Raw genomic sequence first — 24,571 nt, 5'->3', positions numbered from 1 at the left:
GGAGGCTCCTTCCCTGGTGTCTCTATCAGCCTAGACTACATTTGTGTTTTGTTTCGATTTCTGCATAACAGAATATCATAAATAACTTATCGGAGCACGTCTCTGCACCCGCGATCCTGCTCCCAAGTAACCGAGACGCGCAACACACATGTGCAATACTTCCCTCCATCCTGCGAGAGGCGCGAGGCAGTGGCTTTGCCCCACGACCGCCGGGTAGCGGGACCACGGGTGCAAAGATATAAGAAACCGAAACCTAGAAACGCAACCAAAATGAGCGTTTTTTCAGAGCGCCGTAAATTATACTGCTATAGCCTTATAACTTTCTAAAACGAGTTGATTTAGTGGTTTTGGTGATGCTCAGCAAGTTTCTAATTAAAACCATGTCTATTTTCACTAATTAGAAAGGTAATGAACAAATTATAGTTAATTAGCCAACTAAATTACGATTAGCCACCTATATTATGTCCCCCTTGCCGCATAACACACCTGCACAAACCGCATAAGTGTGGCTTCCACGGGTCTTTTGAAATAAATCTGTACAGCTTAAAACAAAAAACACCCTGCATACCAAGTCCACAAACACGCAATTTTTTACATTAAGATATTTGTAGCTGGTTTATGACAAATCTATGGGATTTGTCACATTCCAGAAACTATGCGAGGACAGTAACGTTTTGTTTCTGCTTCCAACACTCGGCGTACAAAACGGAAACAGTCTACATGGTACAACCTGAACTTTAAGCTACGCCAACATACCTTCCTCCTGTCAAAAGCTGCAGCGAACCTTTCAGTACACCGACTAAAAGGGCACAAGTAGTACAATCCACAGAGGTCAGGCACAAGCTCGGTCACGCACATTAATGACAACTTTTGAACCGCTCAATCAATCGGCATTATAGTTGCAGGTGGTGTTTGTAGCCATACAGAAGGTGGGCATGCAAAGTTTCAGCCCTGTGAACCAATTTTTTGAGGTACTATACCCTCAGAACGAAATAAAGCATAAATTAGCATGGAACCTGCTCAATGAACCTATGGTTAAAAAATGGTGTTGATAACCACATATTTTTCTGATGTAATGCATGCTAGAATACCCATGTTGGCGGTTCATATAAAAAAAAAATTTAAAAATATATGCGATTTTCAAATAAAAACAATTTTATGAAAAAAAAAATTTTTCTTCTCATGTACCAAGTTTTGCAAATTACAATTTTTCATAATAAAGGAACATGAAAATGCAAAATCTAAGTTCATAGTAACCGGCTCCATAAAATTTCGGCATATAAGCCGCAAATATTAAGTATCTCAATAGTTTCATACTGAAAATATTGTTTTATTAAACTTAAATTTATGCCAAAAAAAGGAACGGAGAAAAACGCGTTCAAAGTGCTCGGACCTCTACCTTTTTTTTAGCACTGCTGGACTGAAAATAATTTATAAAAAAATACCTATGCAGTGTAAACAAATGAATCTTTCTGGGAATGCTCTCTAGATGTCGGTGGATGTAAAGCTGGCATTTTTCAAAATCAACCTTTTTGCAGAAATTTCTTTTTTCTGGGTAGTGTCCCCACTTTAAGCGAGATTGGACCCGCCTCAAATGGTCAACATTTCAGAACTTCTTTTGCCTTTTGTTGCTTGTTCAGCCTAAAGCTCGACATTACTTCAATAAAACAGAAACTCCGCCATCAAATTCACACGTGCAACAAAGAGCGGCGTAAGCGAAGCATAAAAACCTGGCTGCATGTTTGGTAATTGTGCCAAATGTGGTTGAATGCGATGGCTTTATAGAGCGGGCGATGCTCTTAGTTCAGGTGGTGCCTATTGCAAGGTTTTGCATGGAAACTCATTACGTCACATCACAGACATTACTGCAACGTTACTGGATTACCTCAGTAGTAAATCTCTCGCGGAGGGGGGAACCCTCCCCCCCCCCCTACTCACTCTCTACAGTCCGCATTCTGTCATATGAAGCGCCAGCTAGATTTTCGTCTCGAAACTGTGTGTTCCATAAAGTATGGTGAAACGTAAGCTAGATGCTGTGCTTTGAAACATATATATTTAATAAATATGCTGCAGTTATCATAGCAGCCACCCCCTCCATAGCAGCCACCCCCTCAAAGAGCTGGCGTGTCGAACGACGGGATGCTAGCTTTGGGGGGAGAGGGGGAAGTGCCTGTGCAAGCAGCACCTAGGGGGGGTAGTGCTTGTGCAAGCAGCACCTATGGGCAGTTCCATAACTGAGCTAGTCTAGTAATGTTCTCTGCGTGGTGCTACGTGCGCTTCCTTTCAGCGCCACCTGGATACAGAGCCTTTACTCTGAATTTTCTGGGTCACCAGGAGAGGGGAGGACGCTTTCCTGCCCTTTTCCACTCCTCTCCGAGCGCTTCCTCACACCACCTGCTTCTGCTCCTCCCGTTCCTGTGTGCTCGGTATGCAGATCTGTCAGTGGTGCACTTGGCTTCTACGCTGCTGTTCGGTGTTCGATCCCTAGCACTGGTTGCCGTTTTTCCAAGATCATTTTGCGGTTATGAACCGACCGACCTACACATTTTGTGCTTGTGCGGCACCCGAGGTTGGTTAGCCCTATAAAGCTACCGCTTTAAAATCAGAATGACAGGCAATTTGCAGAGACCTTGGCAAACTCGGCGTGGTGGTCTGGGCCCAGCATCCGAATGAGCAGCTTCAGCGACAGCAGGGCCGTCTGCCGGTTCAGTGCCACATCTTCAGCACTGGGTCCTCCGTCCGACGACTCTTCGGGCTGAATCCCTTTGCCCAGGGCCACGCGGCAAAGTGGACGTATCAGCTCCAAAAGTGCTGCCGTCTGCGTGGCACAACAGCACCAGACAACCCATGATGCACAAACGAAACATAGAGAAATACTGGCGAGACCGGTTATAACAAAGTCAACGGGAATCGGAAATCACTTTGCTATATCCGCTATTTCGTTATAACCCAGTTCGGTTATAACGAAGTGCAAAAGGGAATGGGAAATCATGATCGCTTTGCTGTAGCCGCTATTTCGTTATAACCGACTTTGTTATAAGCGGTCTCGACAGTACTCAAATGACAGTGGAGGATTCATTGGACACACGTTTCACGAAGAGGTTTCCCTTCTTCAAGTTCCTACTTCAATGCACTTAATCTTTCACTAATTGTCACCGTAACTTGGAAACTAGCAAACGCTACGGCCCCCTCGAACCAATTAGAGCGAAGGGAGTTGAGCACGTAACAGCCCTTACCGACGGTACATGGCTGAGGGCGTCATCCAAGCAGTTGGTGAGAAGCTTGAAGCCTGTCACTCAAAATTCGTACAAAAGCAGCTTTCCTCTCTCTCAATCACCCGTGGCTTCAAGAGCACTGCGGAAACTAGTGAGACGGAGTCGTGTGTCTCCTTCCAACGCGCCAACTGGCTCACTGGGACAAGAGTCTTTGCTTTTGCCAAGTTACGGGGAAGCAGAGCGGAGCTGTACTCCTTTCATCCCGAAGTTGACAGAGTGGTAGAAGCTACGTTTTTGCTAGATTGGCTGTGCATACATCTGCACATCTTTTGTCCTGCGATGACACTGCCGTCCATACCCGTGTGCAGAGTGGGACAAGGTGATGAAAGGGAGGTATAGTTAATTGGTCCGTTGAGCACAGCTCTTACAACACTGTAATCCTGGGGTTTAATGGAGTATATAGCAATAAAAAAATAGGTGGAAAAAGTATGCATGTTCACAAAAAAGAAGGGCCAAAAGAAAATTTTAGACAATGAAGAAACAATCGGATATGTAAAAGACCGCTAGAAATATATAAAAAAAAAACTCACTTACACAAGAGAAACTGTACTACAAAGGCTTTTGTGACAATGTGAAATATAGCTACACAAATGTCACTTGACAGAAAAAAAAAAAAGAATCTTAGCTAGAGTCATACACTTTACCTACTGCCCCTCTCCAAAGCGAAAAAATGAAAATAGCAAAATAGAGTTCATTTACGCCATAAATTCTGATAGAGACAGTTAAGATTTTTCTTGCAGGAAAATTGGAGCTGTATTATGATTTATCCATCAAATCATTCCACACAAAATTATGTTTCCGTAATCAGAAAAGCAGTGGACACTACCTCCTGCCTCGGCTTTCCGGGCATGTGACGCCATGTCTAGCATCGCCACGTCCTTCTTTTGCTTTCTTTTAACGCGAAATGTGTTTTATCAGCCGATTTCCATGAGGTTCTATGACGTTTGCCTATAACGGCCGGCTATAACAAGCCTCGCGGCCACGCATTCACCCGGGCTTCACGAAATGCCAAACACCTAGACAAAGAACGTTTCACGTTAAATTGAGAACGAGAGAGTGTGCAGGCACCGAAACTCGGAAGGAATTGGCTCACGTCGTCGGGTGTGAAGTACCGCTTGGCCGAGAGCTTGGCGTTGAGCATTTCCATGGCACTCCTCCGGATGGACGCCAGGTCGTGCTTCATCAGGGACCGCACCATCGAGACAAACTGGCCGCTCGGGAGGAGGCCGTTCACCTGAGGTGAAGCGGCAAAGCCCACATTGTAAATGTATGCATGTTAACTTGTTTCCCTCTACTGCCTAACAACATTATAAATCTTATTTTAAGTTTTCATATTCGCTACTTCACTCCATAAGTTTGCTGGCCCAAAGAGCAAAATAAATCAATTAATCTCCGTCACTCCCATTCGAAAAGTAGAATCATAGAGAGCAGATGCTGCATAAGATGCCGCAACTAAACTCACCTTGTAAGATTGTGCGAATATTCGAAAAGTAGTTTCGAGTTATACGTTATTCGAGATGAACTGCGATATTCATATTTTTTTAAGTGTTGATTGCGGTGGGGTAGCCCCATTACGTGTGCTTCTTAACGAGCAGCAGTGAAGTGCGGGGAAGCAACACCTGCCGACTCAACACTTCGAAGAGTATAAACATTGCAGTCGCGTGCTTAGGAGGAAAGTGCACATTTAAAGCGAGGTGGTGCAAGTGCACTTGGTGTGTTTAAAAAAAAACATACATTTTGTGAGTGTTGATATCTACACTACCTTAAAAATATCAAAATTAAACCGTGGATATTATGCAGGGATGTCCCCGGGATGTCCTGACAGTAATCTACTTACGATTGTCTTTTTTCTCTTTTCTCAAATTCGAGATTTAAGAAAGGATATAGACCTTTTCATCCTTCTCCGCATAGGCGCTGCCATCTTGGAATCACGTGAAGCGGCAGCCATTAGGTTGTTCCAACTTGCTGTTCCGCTCTTCCCTCCGCGCCTTGGCGGATGCGTTGTATTCGTGTTCTTCGACTCGTTTCACCACGGTTTCTTGTCTTACTTCGGAAACTGTATGTCCGATACACCTACTCGACGATTATAAGACATTACGAGGGTTTAAAGGTCCTTATGGCAAGTGAGGTTTGTTTACTAATAGCAGAGGAACATTCTTAGTAAGAAGGGCGTATATTTATATCGCGCATTTTGGATCGGAAGGAGCGCAAGGAGCCTATCTGTACTTCCTGAAAGTACCGTTCTTTGTATTCATAATATATTGAAAACAGGTTCAGTTGGTTATGTAAGGAAACTCGAGAAGCAGGTAGACAACGAATGTTTAACTTGTATTTGTATTTTATCTGACACTAGGAATAATGGTACGTCAACATCAGGCGATTTGTTTGTTCATAATATCACACCGACATGTGTATGAGGTCCTCAATATTTTTTTGCGACGTAAACATTGGGTTGGTCGGTTTACTTATGAAGTTTAAGAAATAGTATATCATGCTCGCTCCCATTTCGACAGTCATTTAAGTGATTTATTGATTATATTTAGATAACCAGTGACATCCACTTAATTTATTTTAACACAAAGGTTGGGACTTCCCGCGTAAGAAACTGCCACAGACACTTAACAGTAGCGAGTTTTAGAATAGCGTGCACAAAGAAATAACATTGTTTCTATTTGCAAGTCCAAAACGCGATTTGCGTTCAACGCATGCGCAATAATGACAACATTTTTTTTTTTTTTTGCGTTCGTTGTTGTAATTTTTTTTATAGTATCTAAAATCCGCAATATTTGATGCAAAAAAAACACCGTCTGCATACAATTATTTGAGTCCAGGATTGTCTATGGCGAATAAAAGTTTACTTTTTGTAGCTGGCGAGGCCGAAATTTACAAAGCGAATCTGTTCAAACAAATAAATATTTGTTCACACAGGTCCGTGAAGTGGTGCCTAGCGCTAAAATTCAGGCAAACTTTCCGAGGTACTTCTCCGCCTGCGCCCTTTAATTTTATTTGGCCAATTTTACGGAAGACAAATGCCACATTTAGTTTGATGGGCCTCACTTACATCAAATCTTGAGTAAGCAAATGTTCATATAAAATAATTTATTTTCTAGGCCAATATCGTGAAATACAGCTTATCAGTACTTTAGCATGGTTGATAATTTAAGAAATTTCTTACTCGGTCTGTCAAAACGTGCTCAAGTACTGAATTAAAAAAAAAAAGAAAAGAGGCCGAGGCGATACTACTTGTTTATATAAATTATCTGCGTCATTACACAAAATGTTTTAAGTCTGCGAAGTTAACTAAAGGTAGGGTGCCCACGAAAACTAAACAGTGAGAAGTAAACTCGCGAGTTCATCTGTTCTGGCCGATTCAGCACATTGCTAACCAAGTTGTCGATATGCTTAGTTACATTCACGTGTTAGTCTCCTCATTAGTTGTTCTTTCTGGAAGCTAGTGTCATCGGGTCCGGTCATAGACGATGGTAAACTTCCCTCTACATCAAGTCAGGCGTTTCTCAACCGACCATAATCAGATCATCAAAGGAGTCGGTAAAAGAAAACCCGCAATTAAGGCTAAAATACCTCAAAGTGGCTCAGTACCACCGTTTCATCGGTTTTGTGCTACAAGAAAAATAATCGTATCACAAAATTAAGCAAAAGCAGCGTAAAACAGCAACATAGCCGCGGTCATGTTGAAACCGAAACCAACCAAATTTAAGCGACCTAATGGCACCGAGCGCGTCAGCGCCCTCTATCCGGTGGTGAGGCTACTATTAAAATGAAAAGGTCTATATGCATATAGCGAGAGGATTTTTAAATCCTCTCGATTAGGTATGGCTGGGCATCTCTATAGGTTTAGTTGTACGTCAGTTGTATGTAAACTTGGCTTAGAAATGGAAAAGTGGAAGTTTAGGAACAACCTTCCAAGTTGAGCTGGGTTTTCATTTAGGCGCGGTGCAGCGGTGAAAGGCTCGGAGAAACACATTTTGATTAGAAATAATACTGCTAGAATTACTATTCGCTTTGAATTTGTTTTGTGTATAAGTAGCTTTACATGCCGAGTACGAATTAGGTGCTGTTCGTAAACCTTGAATAGCAGAAAAACATAACACTTCTTTCCTTTTTTTTACATAAATTGGAAGGTAGTCGCGATTAAACACTTGTTATTCAATCTGATCGAGGAGGAGCGCATTATTTAGCAGAAACTTCCTCGAGGCCTTGCAGGTAATTTCTGCAAGGCAGCAGATGCTGCAAAGGAGCGCGGCACTAAGAAAGCCGTGCAGTAATTTGGACCATTTGTGAACAGCTTGCATCTGGCCTGCAGTCAGTTCATAGGTGTACAAATGCTTCCACATGCTTGACTGTGGATAAACCATTGTGCAGAAATCCTTAGAACTTACCACATTATTGCGACAGAACAGTACCACAATCACCAAAAAACGTCACTTAAAAACTGTGGTGCTGATTTTCGGCTGCCATTTCATCGAGGTACACGAATTAGAAACTAAAAAAGAAATTATATCGTTGAAAAATGTAGTGGCATCCAGGGCAGTGGCCCACCGCAACCCCCTCCCCCCCCTCCCCCCCCCCCCCTAGAGAAGCCACTGTGCTCGAAAATTTTAAGGGTTCTCTTTTATGCTTAACCTACTGAAAAAAAAAAAAAAAAAAAGAAAAGAAAAGAAAAAAAAAGGAAGAAGATTAATTTTTCCTAGGCTACAGATTGTTATATCTCTCAGTACACAAAGAGATCGCCCGCAGACCTAACCGATTGTGACGCATGGCAATCGCGATGCATCGCAATCACGACACGGGAAGGTGAAGGCGCCGTCTGCGGACTACTCCGTCACCTTGTGGACGATGTCGTGTAGCCTGGCGAGCAGAGTCTGCCACGAGCGCAGGCAGGGAGAGCGTGAGTGGACGCTGGTCCAGCGTGACGTCTGCTGCACCGACTGCAGGCACGTCGACAAGCAGTCTCCGTACAGGGGCTCTGCGCTGCCATCGCCCTTGCGCTGCAGTTCTGCCACCTGTGGGCAGTGAAGAAAAAAGATTCCTGGTTGTGTACTGCAAATGAGCAGCGGAGACAGTTGAGGCGCTGTGTACTCTGCTGACCACAGACTACACACAATAACACTGTGCATGAGCATTTTCCTGCTAAAATTAGTGAAGAGGTTTTCTCGCTGAACTTAGCGAAGAGATTTTCCCGCTAAATTTAACGGAGAAGGTTTCCCACTAAAGCATTGTGACAGGGAAATACACAAAGCATTTCATCAGAAAATATAGCGGGGAGATTTCTCCACTAAAGGCAGCGAGAAATTTTCTTCACTAATCGTCACGGTGTCACATGACGTCATGTGACACCATGATCTGGTCATGTGACGTCTTGTTTGATGACACCATGATATGGTCATGTGACGTCATTTCATGACACCATGCATCACCATCATCTGAGGCCTTGTTTCATGACACTATGATGTGGTCACGTGACGTTTCATTTCATGACATCATGATGTGATGTGATGTCTTGTTTCATGACAACAGGACATTATGTGAACCATGATGTGGTCATATGACGTCTTGTTTCATGACCCCATGACATCACATGCCGACGACCCTGCAGAAAACACAACTGGGAATTTGCTGTGGAACTTTGCCGATGAGAGCTTTCTGTTTGACGAGAATAACGAGGCGTCTTGCTGCACTCCGTCGTTGACCCGTCAAATGGCGTGAATCAGTTACTCAACTGCGCGCATAACAATCATCACAAAATACTGCCGTGCGCAGGGTCGAGCAAGCAATGCTTGGTCACGGACTTCTAGAAGATTCACGTTTATTCTTACTCGGGACGTAACTTTTATCATTTCGTCCTTCTTTCTTGTTCTCTAAAGTGCCTGTTCATTCTCACCTCGAACGCGTGGCACTAGAACCTCTGGGCCGAATTTTCGAGATGGTGATGCACACTAGATAAGGAGCTGTGCAGAACCTTGTTGAGCCAGTCTTTTCAAGGGCAGGGCGAACACCTTTGTTGCTCATAACGTGGCCTAAGAACTTCAGTTCGCCGTAGACGAACTGGCTCTTCGTTACGCTTGATGGGCTGCACAAGTTTAAGATGATGCCTTTCGGACTGTGCGTGGCATCGGCAAATTTCCAGTATGTGATGGACACCATACTGGCAGGCATCAAACGGGAGAGCTGTCTCGTTTACCTCGATGGTGTCATGGTATTCTCAACCAACCTCGACGAGCCCTCGCGATGCCTCCAGGCCGTTCTTCAAGCAATCAGGACCGCCGGACTCACCCTCAAGCTGACAAAGTGCCGGTTTGCCTATGGCAAACTGAAGTTCCTAGGCCAAGTTGTGAAAGTGTTCGCCCTGACCCTGAGAAGACTGCCTTGAACAGGTACCACACGGCTCCTTATCTAGTGTGCATCGTGACGTTCGCGTTCGATACAAAAATAAACATCCGTTTCGTTCCGAGCGCTTTTGTTTTGTTCCATTTTGTTCCCAACGCCTTTGTTTCTCTTTTGTTCTGGAGCGCGTGAAAGCGCGTCTCCCGGCACAATGACAGTGCTACAACAACATTTTGTTATAGGCTATTTTTCTTCTTTTTTTTTTTTCTATAGAGTCCATGCAGTGGGCATTGGGTACAACAAAAACCCAAAGTTTAGAGCAGGTTATTAAAACTGTGGCGAAGTTCAGTGGTAACGCCTCCGCTTTGCACGCAGCGGGCCCAGGTGAAAATCCCGCCGACGGCAGGCAATCTTTTCTGAGGATTTGGCAACATCGTTGACAGACACCCTACATCGTCAACAACAACAGCTACAACTACGTTGACAAAGAACGTCATTTTCAGTGGTGGAAAAAGCCTAAACAGCTGTCGCTGTAAAATTGCAAGGTCAGGAAACCAACTTACATAGTGCACTTAACTGACAGGACGACGAAACAACTTGCACACCGCCTTTTCATCTGGCGCTCCGTTGCATATTCGTTTGACGCTGATCTAGCTCTAGGTTTCATCAAGGTCGAGAGTTAGACGGCGGAAACAATGTTGGATGGAAGCATTGTGCGTTACGCGCGGCGAGAAAGTTTTGCTCACCTGTCCGAGAAAGTTTGGAGACCCGAGCAGGTTGGCAACAAAGGTGACCACGGCCAGACGAAACTTCTGCAGCTCCTTGTCCGTGCGCCTTCGGACGTCGAACACCTCGGTGTGGCTCGGGTGCAGGTTCGGCTCGTCTGTTGGCAACACGGGGGACCCGAAAATGAGTCTGCCTCCACTCCCACGGGCAGCTTTAGCCTGTTGTAGCTTTCGGCGAAAGATTTCGTGTGTCGCACTGATCACAACACAGAATGAACTATCACCAGCGTTTTTCTCCTAAAATCTAAAGGCTCTTGTCAAAATCACGACCATATTTTCCGGACTATAGTCCGCAGACTACACATGCATAAATGTTGAAACTTCACGCTGTGCAAACAATCTACAGGCACGGGCTATACCGTAATATCCCGAGTCATCGCCCATCCCCGAGCCGTCGCCCACCCCATTTTTTGGGCCAATATAGATTTCCGAAAAAACACCGAATCATCGCCCACCCCTTCAAATACCCCAGCGCGGACTCTGCGATCCGCGAACACTCATCCTACCCGAATGACGCGGCCGCGGACCTTACAGTTGGAGGACGTCCGTGACAAAGTAAAACGAAGGAGGGAAAGACACTTGTTCTTGTTTACGCATTTCCTCCGTGAGCGACCCCAAAGTGGTCGTGTATCCGTGCGAAAAGAAAACGATGGAGATAACAAAATAAGAGTTTGTTAATGTAACCGCGGAGTGTTAGGTCAAAGTCTGTCTCCGCCGAAGTAAGGTCACCGCGAACCCGCTCCTTCTTCCCGCCCGTCGCGACCGCGGTTGTGCAATATTTTAGGCAAAGCCAACGCGTAAATAAAGCTTTGCTGGAACACCCTACACAGACGTTCGCAGAGCGTCCCAACTGTGCATTGATAGCCCGCGGTGCACGAATGCACGTATGTACGCACCAAACAAGAAAGTTGCGCAAGAGCTTGCAATTGACAAGGCGCCCGACTTGGCCCCACGCCAAAGTATTTGCCAACGCGACCGCCGGCTTTCCCGCTTTCCCAGCATTGCTCTTGTTCGCTTCTTTGGTTGGTTCGCCCGCTCGCTCGCTCGTTGCGCCTGGTCGGTTTTTCTATTTTCTCGTAAACTTTTCTTTTTTTAATAACTAGGAGAACATAGTGGTGACATTCTTTCACGGAACAAACGTTTGCGCTATATGCAGATCGGCGGTGTTTCTAGCGCGTATGCAAGCAACGCACTTCGCTATAGTAAAATATTCTTTCGTGAGCATTTTTTTTTAAAGTTTTGAGTTTGATGTATCTCTTGTGCATCAGCGCTAGATATGCAGAGAAAAATAGGCGGTTTTTTCCGCTTTTTTTCAAGTGTTTGTGCTCACCCACCGAGACATGGCCCACCCCACTTTTTTAATGAATTTCAGGCGGTAGGGGGGTGGGCGATGACTCGGGATATTACGGTACAAGGATTTGTACTTCCAAGATCGTTCATTATTTTGAGATGTGACAAGTTTTGTAGATGAGATTATGTTAATTATGATTTCTGTATAATACAACCTTATTTTTGCATTAATTAAGCATGCTATTTTTCAAGGTGTGCTATGTATGCAAATATTTTTTGTGCAGAGAGTGCACAAGGTGCAGACTCCGCACCTGGTGCGTCGAAGCACAGTCAGAGGCTAGTATTTATACACAAATACAAGTACAGAGGTTAAATGCGTCACGGCATGCTTTTAAGGGGCACTGACAGGGTATTTATGCTTGCCGAGGTTTCTAGTTGTATGTGACATATGAGAGCCCAACTACCCACAACAGAATTTGCGGCTCGAAATTCGGTTTCTTTCCGCACGAAGGCAGCCGATCAAGAACTGGCCAGTCTGAGTTGCGTTGGTCACTGAAGGCACACACTTAATATTAAAAATAGAAAAAAATATGAAACCCATGTTTTGTGGCTTCTAAAAAGCTGCAAATATGTTGAATGAAAAAAAAACAAAAAAGTTGCACAGGGAATTGAAAGCATTCTGTGTGTTCATTGCGTAATTCTCAACATGGCATCGTTTCGCTTATCGTGGGACTCGCGGGGATGGCGATGGCAGCAGACGACAGGCACGGAACCTCTACTTTAGAGCTATCGTTCGTGGTACCAGCGCATTGTCCTCCTATGAAAGAGAAATTTTGGACCAATCAAAAGAATTGGTATTCATCCCGTACGACACGCCGACCACCAAGCCGATTTGCACGAAGACGCACCGACCCGTCGCCCCCTTCTCGTGGCTGAAGACATTGCTGGTTCCACCCGTAATGAAGACATTGCTCGCTTTACTAGGTGCGAATGTGGCCAATGCGTGGTGCTACCCGACTTCGACCCGGGAGCACTTTTGCTGGAGGAAAATCGGCAGCCAATTTTCCAACTTACAGCTGACCAGCTGCATTATTTCTGACGAAAGAGTTTCTCCAGTAGCTCAGTGGAAAGATGTCCACTTCACAAGTGGCAGAACCAGGTTCGATCCCAAGTGTGGGCGTGCGTTTTTTTAAAACATTTTGCGTCATTTACATTTCTTTGTTTACAACTATCACTGAAAAAAACAGATGTAGTGGACAAAACGTAGCTGAACTAAATGGTATGCGATTTCCTTTTTTGGCACCTGCGAACTCAATGTAATCACTTTCCAAAAATTGCAAGGAGCATATAAATCGGGCAGTGTCCGCTTTCCGAGGTGCCCATAAATGTTCTACAGGAAATGCAGCCAGCCATTGGTCGTGATCTCGTTGATCTTTCGGAAGCATGTGCAGACTGCCACACAATGCCACTTTTTTCGGACGCAGGACATGTGAGGCAGCTCTTCACGCAACATCTCGAGGGTATTCCTTTCGGAGCTGATTGCGGAACTTTACCAAGGGCACTCACTACTCATCTCCAACTCTTGAATGTACCAAACAACTCATCCTGAAGTGCAGAACAGCAAGTGAAACAAACATAACAGCATAGAAATCGCACGGCAGACGGTTCTTCGTCACACGTCGTCTGCTGCGCGCAGAAAAAAAAAAAAGAGCACGGTCGGGTGTAGCCACATGACTTCCGCCACTCACTCTCTCCCTCTCCACTTCTTCAACCTCCGTTTGGAGGCTGTGGTTTCGGTTTCGAGCAGTTCCATTTTTTGACTTTATTAAAAATACACGTGACTCTGTTGCAAAATATTCATTGGGTAGTCTTCCCACACCATAATAAATCGCCTAACAAAAACACACACAAAAAAAAAAAAAACAATTAGGGGGATGTCAGTGTTTTTTTAACGCCCGATTAAATTAGCCGTCGACGACACAGACAAAGGAAAATGAGAAACGCCATGACGTTGAACTTTTGATGCCGCTTGATTGATTCCATTGGCTCATAGTGCCGGCTGCGCTCCGACTTGCAGTAAAACAAACTCTAGTCTGCCAGATAATACTCATTTGAGGAACCGACGTAATCGGTAAAATTTGGTGCTTGCCAATGCCCTGCCCGAGACGAACGCGGAAAAGCGCCGTTGTCACGTTTGCCCCAAGAGTGCCGCGCATTGGCATCGAGCGGCGCAGACACACCGCATGAGTGGGCTGCTTTTAGCACATGTTGGCATGTCAGTGCTTCACAGAACTAACCTCATTATGAAGGCAAGAAAGCAGTGCAGAAACCTACGGGCCTTGTTGGCAATAATGCAAACACTGGGGAGTATTCTCCTCATAGTTCAGTATCGATTGGTGGCTCGGATCTGATAAAGTAGTGCCTACGCTGCAAATGCAACTATGGAGATATGAAAAGTGTATTTAGGCTGTATCATATTCCCCCCTGTAATGGGCCTGTGGCAGACGGCATCCAAACTAAGTCAATTAATCGATCAAACACTCTACTTGGGGACGAGAACAGTCAAAAAAGTTTGGGATGCTCTGGTATCCCCTGGGTTCCTCGGAATCGAGTTTGGGAACCCATGCTCCAAAGCAACAACTGCAATCAAACCTCAGACAAAAAAAACAACAAAAACAGTCAAACCTTTTGAGGAAGGCAGTCCAGCAGCAAACTGAAGCAGACGGGTGCACGTCGAGACCTCAATGGCGACGTCGAACTGGGTGCAGAGTGCGAGCCCAAAGTCTAGGATGTGGGCTGCGGCCGACTGCGGAAGCGAGGGAACAAGACGTCGTCGTTGTCAACGTGCACAATGCAAAACTAGAACAAGGCCCTCTAAAAATTGGTTATAAGATTGTTTCTAGTAATTCAGGATCAGATTGCGACGGAACGCAAGGTTCCTAGTTTTGAAAACTAAAATGTGAGCAGCCGCACTCAATAGAGTGGTCTTCTCAAGCCAAGCTCTGGTAGGATTGATCAGTGTGCAAACGCAAAGCCAGCTGCCTTCGTTTCCACAGCACTCGTCGAACGCGTTAAGATGCGGAACGCAGGTGCCAGGCGTTTGCCTTTCGCATTCGAACGCGTTTGACGAGGGCACTGGAGACAAAGGCAGACGAGGACGTCAGAACTCGGCGTTCTGATGTCCTTGTGCGCTCTCGTCTTGTCCTCTCCCTCAGTTTTTGCCCGCATAGCTCGCTCTGCAATACTGTCATAAATTTTAACTCAACAGCTACTAATAAAAACATACCAGAAAATTAGTTTTTTTTTCATCTTTTATTTTTCTAAACTGACAAAATTCTCCCCGACACCCTTCACCACTCAAGAAGTTAGCAAGACATAGACGAGATGAAAATATTTTAGCACAATAATAAGAGTTCCAAGTTTTACAGCCTCCTGAAGTTAGAATTTAACAAATTCTGATGCTGAAGGCCTTTCTGATAACTTGACATCTACAAAATTTTAACAGCGCAAACTTCCCAAGGGTATGCATTTGACAGGCTCGAAAATTTTCGACTTCCAAAATGAATGTTTTTCGACAAAATTCCACACAAGACATCTGATTTTTCAGATATTGTTAATTTAAGAGACTGCAGTCCCTAAGATTCAGTTTTCTGATGTTTGAACCCAACAATCCCTAGAGCTCTAAAAACTTTCAAAGAGCCTAAAATTTCAAAGGGTTCACGTTCGAGACTTTCACGCTCGATAAAGGGTGAACCCCTTTTCAAGATTCACGTTGGAGGTGCTCGGAAGATTACAACTTCCAAACTGGATGGTTGCTTTCTCATTTCTTTTAACAGCAAGCTGGTTTGGAAGTTTAGAACTTTCAAACCTAACAATAGCTTTCTCAACACCAAAACAAGCTTTCTAGCTTGTGCGAAAATGTGAATCCCTACTCACACCAAAAATCAGACTGCACAAAAAAACATAAAACCCATTTTATTCCTTGTACTGAAGGAATAGTTTATTTCATTCACCTCGCCTGCATCAAAAAATGCATAAATATAACACAAACAGCACCATTACTGGACCATTAGGAATACATTGCTAAGACTATGGATGCACAGCTGACTTAGAAAAATGTAAACTAATAGCCAGGAGGGGTCATCAGCTCACGAAAAAAATTTTTGAGGCAGAAAAAAATAGTGTTTCACGCACAGCACTGTGTCAGTACCCCTTCCCTAATGTTATCTGGGAAGAAGTATTTAGCGAGACATCTTTTAGCAAGGATTCTATTTGTATGTACCGTAAAATCCCGTAAGAATGCCCACCCATAATGAAAAAATAAATGGTGAGAAACAGGGGGTGGGCTATCTTTAGGAATGTGACAGAACAGCTTTACAAAAAATTGGTGACAAACATAGGGGCACCCGCTACAGACCGTGTGGCACGGGAACTGATACCGCTGACTCCAAACACGGCGAATTCGCGTTTCACAATGCAATAGACACGCGAGAATTCGCTATGAACTTTTGCATCACGGGAAAGGATATCACAAGTTGATGACACGGGAGATTCGCGTTTCACGGTGCGAAGGACCCGCGGGAGCCCCATTGCAAACTTTCATCTCGCGGGGACAGATACTGCAGATTGCGGTTGCCCCAGATTTAAGTTTCACGGAGCAATAAACACGCAGGAACCCACCACAAAGTTGCCTGTCACAAGAACCAATATCGCATGCGCCGGTAGCAGACAACAACGCAGGAATCCGCTACAAACTCGCATGTCACAAAAATGGATACCGCGGATGCAGCAGATTCGCATTTCACGATGCAATATACATGCAGGAACAACTCGCGTGTTACGGGAGCTGACGTCGAGCGCAAAGATCGCAGGGAGAAATGCGGGAACCCGCAACGAACCCGCTACGAACCCGCTTGTCAGACATACCGACACCGCAGATCGCACGGTTAAGGCAATTCTTGTGGGATGTCGCATTAAAGGACACATGCAAAGGAAAAAAAACCTTTTTTTTTTTAACAGCTTAGATGGAAAATGGATGTCATAAAACGATTTTACAATGAAGAAAATAAATTTTTATTTTAGAGTTATATTTACGGCGCTACACAAATTTGTAGCTGGCGCCCGCGGGCACTGCGGAAAAGTGGCCCTTATTTATCGCGCGACAGGTGTTTATTTATCACGTGGTGCTTGCGCTCTTTCGGAAGCTTCCTATGGCCTCTAAAAGTAACTTATTCATCTTTGTTTGAAGTATACTAACAAGAAACTAAGATTAATAAGTAACTTTTAGAGCCCAAAAGAAGCTCCTGAAAAAGCGCAAGCAGACGTGATAGACCTGTGCGCCGGTCAGATGACGGCGGCGGCGCCCCAAAGCAGACGAACTTGTGCGGGGGCGGCGTGGAGAAGTGCGTTGAAGCGGTGTCGCACAATGCTCGGTGTGCGGCGGCGGCGTGACTTTGCGGCAGCAGCAACGCAGCACGGCGGCACACAGGCCTACCACGTGACTAGCGGCGGCTCCCGCGGGCGCCGACTACAAATTCGTTTTGCGCCGTAAATATAGCTCTACATTTTTTTTCTTCGCTGTAAATTCGTTTCATAATAATCTTTTTCCATCTAGCCTGTTTAAAAAAAAAAAAGTTCTTTTTCCTTTGCATGTGTCCTTTAAAAAAAATGGGATGGGCGATTTCTCAGGAGAGGGCGTCCTTAGGGTATTTTACAGTATGTATCTGTATTTGTATGTATGGATCTATTTACTGAATGAATGGATATATTTACTGATCTAGCTCACGCACCAGTTCGAGCTAAGTAGATGTAAAGAAAAAAGAAGTAATGAATTATAATCCGAGTTGTAAATCAGCGCTCTAATCGACTATCGTGTCTCCCTTTCTGTCCCTCATCTTTTACACACTATTCTTATACGGCGTGAATCAGCAACTCGCCCAAGCCTCTATATTAACAAGTTCCAAACAGGACGTTTTTCAAAACAAAATTTTGCGCGACACGTTTGACTTGCCTGGAAATTCCAAGAAACCTGTCACAGCCAGTTGCCACATCCATAGCAGCAAAAACAATTGCCTCGCATGGACATTCTGTCAAATGCAACGCAGCACTGGCTATCGAAATTTAGAGGAGATATTCCCCGCTAAGTTTAGCATGGAAATTCTGGTGTCACGCCACGTGACACTGTGACGTCGTGTATCACAATGACGCCACATGACACTGTGGCACCACCGACACACAGTATCGCATGACAGTGCCGTGTCATGCGATACTGTGATGTCACATGACACTGTTACGTCACATGATACCGTGACATTGCACCACCTGGCGTTGGGGGACACAGTGACGTCGAGTGATATCATGACTTCACATACGCCGTGGCATTGCGTGACACTGTTGTCACATGGCACCATGACACCACACAAAGCTACGATGTCCCACCACACTGTGATGTTACGTGACAATGCGACGGCATGTGTCACCGTAAAATCGCGATGTCACGTGATAAGGTGATGTCCCCTGTATCATCAAATCACGATGTCACCCGACATGTGACTTTACGATGTTATGCGGTGCGACCAATACCAAGAGGAAGGAAGGCCTGTCGAGGGTTTTCATATAAAGTCTATCCCTTTAAAAATGACCGAGACTCACCTGAGAAGAGGCGTCTTCGGCGCCCGCAGTGAGCGGCGCCTTCTCCACGTGGTGTCCCGCCATCTGTGCCGCCAGGATCCACAGGTGGTCCGCGGCACCCAAGGTGGAGGCCAGCTTGGCGAACAGCGGCAAACGACGGTGCTCCGGGATGTCTCCAAAGGCGTCCACGAACACCCTCGTTACCGAGGCCACCGCCTCATCTGATGCCGTTGCCTCTCGCCCGCACGCCTGCACCGTCGATCGAAGCGTTTGTTTACGGCCGTATTCCCGTAGGCTCACCAATAGAGACCAACATTTCTACTACCAAAACATTGCAAAATTAAATTCAGTAGTTTTATGAGCCAAACCACATAAAATGTGGTTTGAGGGCCCCAGTGTGGCTCAGGGGATTGGAGGCCAAGCGTGTTTACGCTGGGCCACCAATCCCCAATAAAGGAGGAAAGATGGGAACAAAGAACAAAACGAGGAAAGAACTCCAGAAAAGCGCCAGCACTTTCACCGTGCCCTTGAAAACTCCGTCAAAGTGTGCAGCAAAGGCTTCCCTTACCTGAAGCAAAGCGGGTACCACGGTCTCTACGGTCTGCATCACCACTTGGAAGCTGTAGTTGTCGTCCTGACGAAGCAGGTTCATGCCCATGAAGGTGAACACCGACGTCACATGGTGAAGCACATCATCCTGTGCATTGAGAAGCACCGGCCCAAAATGTTAGATCGATAAAGGTGTGCACAGATACCGTATTTTTGCGCGTATTAACCGCATCAAAACTTTTAAAAAATCCTGGGCAAAGTAGGGGTGCGGGTAATACGCGAATCTGGACGAGAGTGTGGCTTCACGGCAGTATGCGCCAAGCCGCATGGTCGGTAGGGACGTAACTTCCCCAGAATCCCTCTTAGCCGTTGCTTCCTAGGTACTTTCCCCCATCTTTCCTTAGTTTATCTTCTTTTTTGGAGTTTCCATCTTTGCATTGTCTGCGCGCCAAAACGCTACGCTGGCCGCGCACCCACGAAGAGAGGACGAAGCTATTTGTAAGCGTCAAACGTCAATCTTGCCATCTTGGTCGTCCCGTTCCATTTGACATGAGCTGTGCTCGGCGGCAGTCCTTTACGGGAGAGCAGAAACTGAAAATAATCAGCGTTGCCGAAGAGATCGGGAACCGTGCAGCAAGCCGAAAGTATGATGTCGACAAATCCTGTACACGCGAGTGGAAAGCAAAGAAGCAGAATCTACAAAGTGCAAGCCGTGATTGCAGGTCCTTCCAAGGGTCCCAAGACTGGAGCCTACCCCCAGATCGAAGCCAAGCTGGCGGAGTTCATGGAGGAGAAAAGAGGCCGCAGCCACACCGTATCAAAAGAGATGGCCCAGATCGAATCTCTGAGGCTGGCAAGAGAAGACGGCATACCCCGCGACCAGATTTGTACTAGCCGCGGGTGGTTTCACCGATTCATGAAACGTCAAGGATTTTCCATCCGGAGGCGGCCGACCTTATGCCAACGACTCATTGCATTCCTACAAGGAGTGCTCTCTGGGACAATGAAGGTGCTTCAACTGATAGCTGCAGTGACTGCAGCGATGAGTGATGTTCCAATAAAGGTACTGTTTTTGGTGACTTTGACATTGCTTTCCGTGGGTAATTATGCGGGTAATACGCGGGGTCTTCTTTTTCTTTTTCTACCAGTTGTAAGTTGGCGGTGCGGGTTATATGCAGGGGCGGGTAATACGCGCGAAAATACGGTACATGTGCGTGCGGGAGAAAGAAAAACGGCTGTCAAAATTGGGTGCTTGTCAACTTTATGTCATTTCGTAAAAATATTTTCGAGAAAAACTCGCACTGACACGTTAGTCCGAGTAAAAGATCAGTAGCTGTAAGAATTGGAAGGATGAAATTTGTACCCTAGACTGTCTTTGACATCGCGTGATCTCGAAAATAACTCTCTTGACCCTAACCTAAATGTGACTGATGACCAGCTATACATTGCCAAGGTTCAACTCAAAAAGTGTGATCTTCTCGCGACCTTGGACGACTTATTTTGTTTCACCTTGAACTTGGCAAAAAGGACCCCAAGCCGATCGGAGCAATGGAGGCAAAGCATGAGACAACTTTTACTAAAGGTAGAGGGACAAGATCATAACTCAAACAGTTGGAGAAGTGGGGAAAAAAGAAACTCCCCTCTTATTCTCCCTTGTGTCCCAGGTGTCACTTTTGTCCCCCTCAAAGATTAGCTTGTTACTCAAAATTCATACAAAAGCAGCTTTCTTCTCTTTCCCACCAGTGGCTTCAACAGCACTGTGTGAATCTAGTGAGATAGAGTAAAGTAACATGCTTCCCTCCAATGCACTGACTGGCTCACTGGCACTGTAGCCTTCACTGTCTGCCAAGTTACGACGAGACGAAGTATAGAACACTGTGTGACCTGGACTGGTGCAACCCATTTGACCTACATTTGACCTTGAAGGACTCAATCAGTTTGACCTTGACTACCCAGTCCTTTTGAAACTGCCAAGATTGGACCAATGCGGTTACTCAAGCTTGATTGACTGACCAGCGTAGCAGACCACAATATGACCTTGACTGGCTCAACTGGCTTGAGCCAGTCTAGGTGACCTACACAAACTCAGTCAGTTTGATCTTTGCTTGACCCTAACCACCCAGTATTTTTGATACTACCAATATTGGGCCAATGCAGTTACCCCATCTTAATTGAGTTAACAGACCACAATATGACCTGAACTGGCTTGACCTACAGGTGACCTACACAAATTCAGTCAGCTTGACCTTTGCTTGACCTTGACCACCCAGTCCTTTTGGTACCACCAAGATTGAACTAACACAGTCATGGCATATTATCCCAGACAAAGAGGTGGAGAGTTGGCACCATCAGGCACAAGTGGACAACATGACAAGAGATCTCTGCCAAATGCGGACTCACAGGAAACTCCCTGGCAGAGAGATTGAGCAGGGACAGGACCAGCTGGTGCGTCTGCGCGTTCTGGGACACCCTGAGACACTTGACCAGAGACGCCAGCTCCTTGCGCGGAGCACTCAGCGAATGGGCGCGGAGGCTGGTAAGCACACACTGACGTAGGTACTCGGCGCTGGGCGAACTTCCCAGCTCGAGGCTCCTGTTTGTCATGGCAAAGGAAAAAAAAAAAAAAAAACACAGGTTGAAATTCATGTTTGAAGTTCTGGTTAAGGTATGTTTCAATAAATCAAAACGCAGTCGTCTCTTGTTAACATGGGTAACTCCACTGACCCCAAAAATCGTCTATAATGTGAGTTGTCCATAATAAAGGCCCATTCACACACTTGCAACCGAGTAAGACCGAGAGAAACCAGACCGGTTTTTAAGCCTCTGGCAATCTCTTAGGACCAGCTCCGCTGCAGCGCATCCGGTCCTAAGAAGTCGCAAAAGGCTTAAAAACTCGCCTTGTCTTTCAATCTTACTCGGTCGCAAGAATGTGAACGACGCTTAAAGGGGCCCTGCAATCATATTTAAGCGTCTACCTTTTATGCGGTTTCCACGTCTCTTGGGGTTCGGGCAAGCCAGCGGGCACGGAAAGAGTAGCTAAATATCAGTGCGCCATATTTTAACCGGATGACACGGAAACCTCCTCCACCGACGAGGGCGACCCACGGTACCGAAAGCGCGCAAAATGTGACGTCTTTGGTCCTGGGCTTACTACTGGTCAGAGCCACTAAAAACTTCTTTTTGGTCGAAATACAAAATATAAGTGGCGCGAACCGTTTCAATTATTTATAAAAGTAGTTTTTGTTCACTATTATAGATGAAAAAAGAAAGAAATGCATTTTATAAAGTACGGAAACAAGAAATGACCCGTCGACATACCCGCCGCCAAGCGGTGGAAAAGCCGGCGCATACTTGAAAGGAGTAGTGGAATACGGCGCCGACACGGAAAAATCCCGGATGTACGCGGTGGCGCTGCAGTCGTATGGACAGGAAGATCCGACCGGCTCCGAGCGTTCCGATTCGGCGAGAGGCTTTGTCTTGCGGTTTGGCCGTTTCGCAGTATGGCAGCGCGAAGTGGCTCCCATTCTGAACTGATCTTTACCCCGTGTTTGCTGTCGTTTGTGGCCAATGAAGTGTCATGCCGAATTAGTGTTTAGTCGCGCAGCAAACGCAATGAAAGCTGCTTTGGCTGCCTGCTGCATACAGCCTATCCAGAAAATGCTTTAGTGGCGCCCTCTGGCGCCGTCGACACAGAGTGCGGCCGCCGTGAGCGCTCGACGAGCTCACTATTCCTCCTCTAGTTCACGGCCACTCAAGCCAGGACCTATGATGTCATGAAGGAGGTTATTTTTTGCTTGTTTTTGTAATTCTAAATTGCCTATAACTATTGAAATAAAGCGAATTTCGCGAAAAGAAAAGTTTCACTAAGTGCGCTCAGGTTCGGTGCAAATTAAAAAGCAGTAAAAAGTCCTTGCAGGGCCCCTTTAAGACAATAATTATACAAGATTGGTCATGCTGACAAAGACTGGTAAACACAGAATGTGTAATAGGCCTTCCAAGAAAGATGAGAAGGGCATCTGAACAGCACCACCTGCCGAAGATTTGCTCTCAATTCTGACGCACGCCGCGAGATGGCACAGCATAACAGAAAAGGCTGCGAAGAACGTGACCGCGCCACTCCAATGGGTTCCCTTCTGCGTGCCAGCAGCCGCCAACCCTGGGTAGCTCAGTCGGCAAAGCGCTTGGCTTTGCCTTTGTGTGTGGTTCCCTATAGGTGTAATGCTTTACAGTGGCAGTCTTTCATTACAGCCGGCTGCTACAACCAAATGTTACAGCAATGCACGAAAATTGACAGATAAAACATATTCCATGTCAAAAGATCCGCAGCCTTTCACCACAGTGTGCGAACAAGTGACAGCAACAGCTGTAATTGCACATAGTAACACTCTTTTATGCATGTCCACTCTTTATTTACTCAATCACAAACAACACAATCTTGTGGTCACTGAAGTATGTAGGAAAGGGAACAAACTGCAAAGATAAGTCAGCATCCTTGCCTAAGACTAAAAAGACAGGTACTGCTACGAGTGGTGGGTTGCTTCCCATCTGACAGTATGTGAAAAACCCAGTTCTACAGTGGGGAATGAGTAGCAGCGTCCCCAACCATAGAAGAAAAAGCCACCTGGCAAGAGCCAAGTGCGTATGCTTTGCCCAATGTCAGGGGGCACTGTTACAGAGCTGAATGCGAAACTAAGTTTTCTGCCTGGAAAACGTCGACACCGCGAATGCAGGTGGGAAGTTACCATAACAGCTATACAGTCGCCGACAGATTTTTCGGACGCCGATGATTCGGACTTGTTCGATATTTCGGACTTAAAGGAGGAACCGTGACCTACCTGATAGAAACAGTGCATGTTTACGACCAATGTTTTGGACAGCTTGAGGTCCGAAAGTTTGATTTTTCAGACAAAATCGTCACGAGCAATCAGCGGGAAACACCACCGAGAAGCGGCCATTTTGAATTCTATGTTGGCTGAAAATGGATTGGCTTGGTTTGGCAGCACTACTTGAGTACTCCTGAGTCCCACCGCTAAATAACGATGTACGGCTTTTTTTTTTTCTTTAGCTGAAGGTTATTATCATCATTGTTGTTTCCATTTTGCTTTGTTCATTCGCCATTGCAGTCACGCACTTGCGCCTCACATCTGGATCTCATCTTAGTGTATCATGTTTTTGGACTACGCTGGCTTGGACGTCATTGCCCCACCTGTTCTTCCGCTGCTTTGATCTGTTGCTAAGAAGCACAAAAAGTACTCGACCATCATGCTAGAAAAGAGGGCAGCGATTCTCAAGCAAACAGAAAGTTGCTGAATGCAAACAAAGGCATAACCTAAAACAAGGCGCGCAGGCGTAACCTGAAGCAAGGCACTATTTACGGCTTTCTAAAGCTTGCTTAGACGTAATAAAGGCAAGTTTTTTAATCTGCTGATTTTTCGGACTGCTCTATTATTCAAACATATTTTCGATCCCTGCGAAGTCCGAAAAATCGGTCGGCGACTGTAGCTGTAAAACACCAATAGAATGGACAATCCAGGCTCACCTCTTGAGCAGTCCGTAGAGCGGTCCGACGAGAAGCTGGACTTCGTCGATGGACTTTCTGCTCTGAACCACTTCCAGGAGAATGAGGATGCGCCGCCACGAAGCGGACTGCGTCGGGTCGGATTCCTCCGGGGCTTCGGAGAGCCTACGCAAAAGGCA

The 24,571-nt window shown here is 45.7% G+C and overlaps 1 protein-coding gene across 1 annotated transcript in view; it reads right to left on the bottom strand.

Moving 5' to 3' along the window:
• The window catches only part of LOC8032085 (HEAT repeat-containing protein 1), a 97,713-nt gene that overhangs the window by 18,634 nt on the left and 54,508 nt on the right, over positions 1-24,571 (bottom strand). The window contains exons 23-31 of the mRNA XM_029986846.4: positions 24,414-24,557; positions 21,275-21,467; positions 18,894-19,022; positions 18,347-18,574; positions 14,381-14,501; positions 10,367-10,503; positions 8,123-8,299; positions 4,369-4,509; positions 2,630-2,818 (exon numbers count right to left, since the gene is read on the bottom strand). Coding sequence (XP_029842706.2) covers positions 2,630-2,818; positions 4,369-4,509; positions 8,123-8,299; positions 10,367-10,503; positions 14,381-14,501; positions 18,347-18,574; positions 18,894-19,022; positions 21,275-21,467; positions 24,414-24,557 — 1,459 coding nt within the window. The remainder of the gene's footprint in view (positions 1-2,629; positions 2,819-4,368; positions 4,510-8,122; positions 8,300-10,366; positions 10,504-14,380; positions 14,502-18,346; positions 18,575-18,893; positions 19,023-21,274; positions 21,468-24,413; positions 24,558-24,571) is intronic.

The sequence above is a fragment of the Ixodes scapularis genome, unplaced genomic scaffold (assembly GCF_016920785.2).
Source record: "Ixodes scapularis isolate PalLabHiFi unplaced genomic scaffold, ASM1692078v2 PGA_scaffold8__174_contigs__length_109621045, whole genome shotgun sequence".
NCBI classification, from domain to species: domain Eukaryota; kingdom Metazoa; phylum Arthropoda; class Arachnida; order Ixodida; family Ixodidae; genus Ixodes; species Ixodes scapularis.
This window is presented reverse-complemented; position numbering and strand designations above follow the sequence as displayed.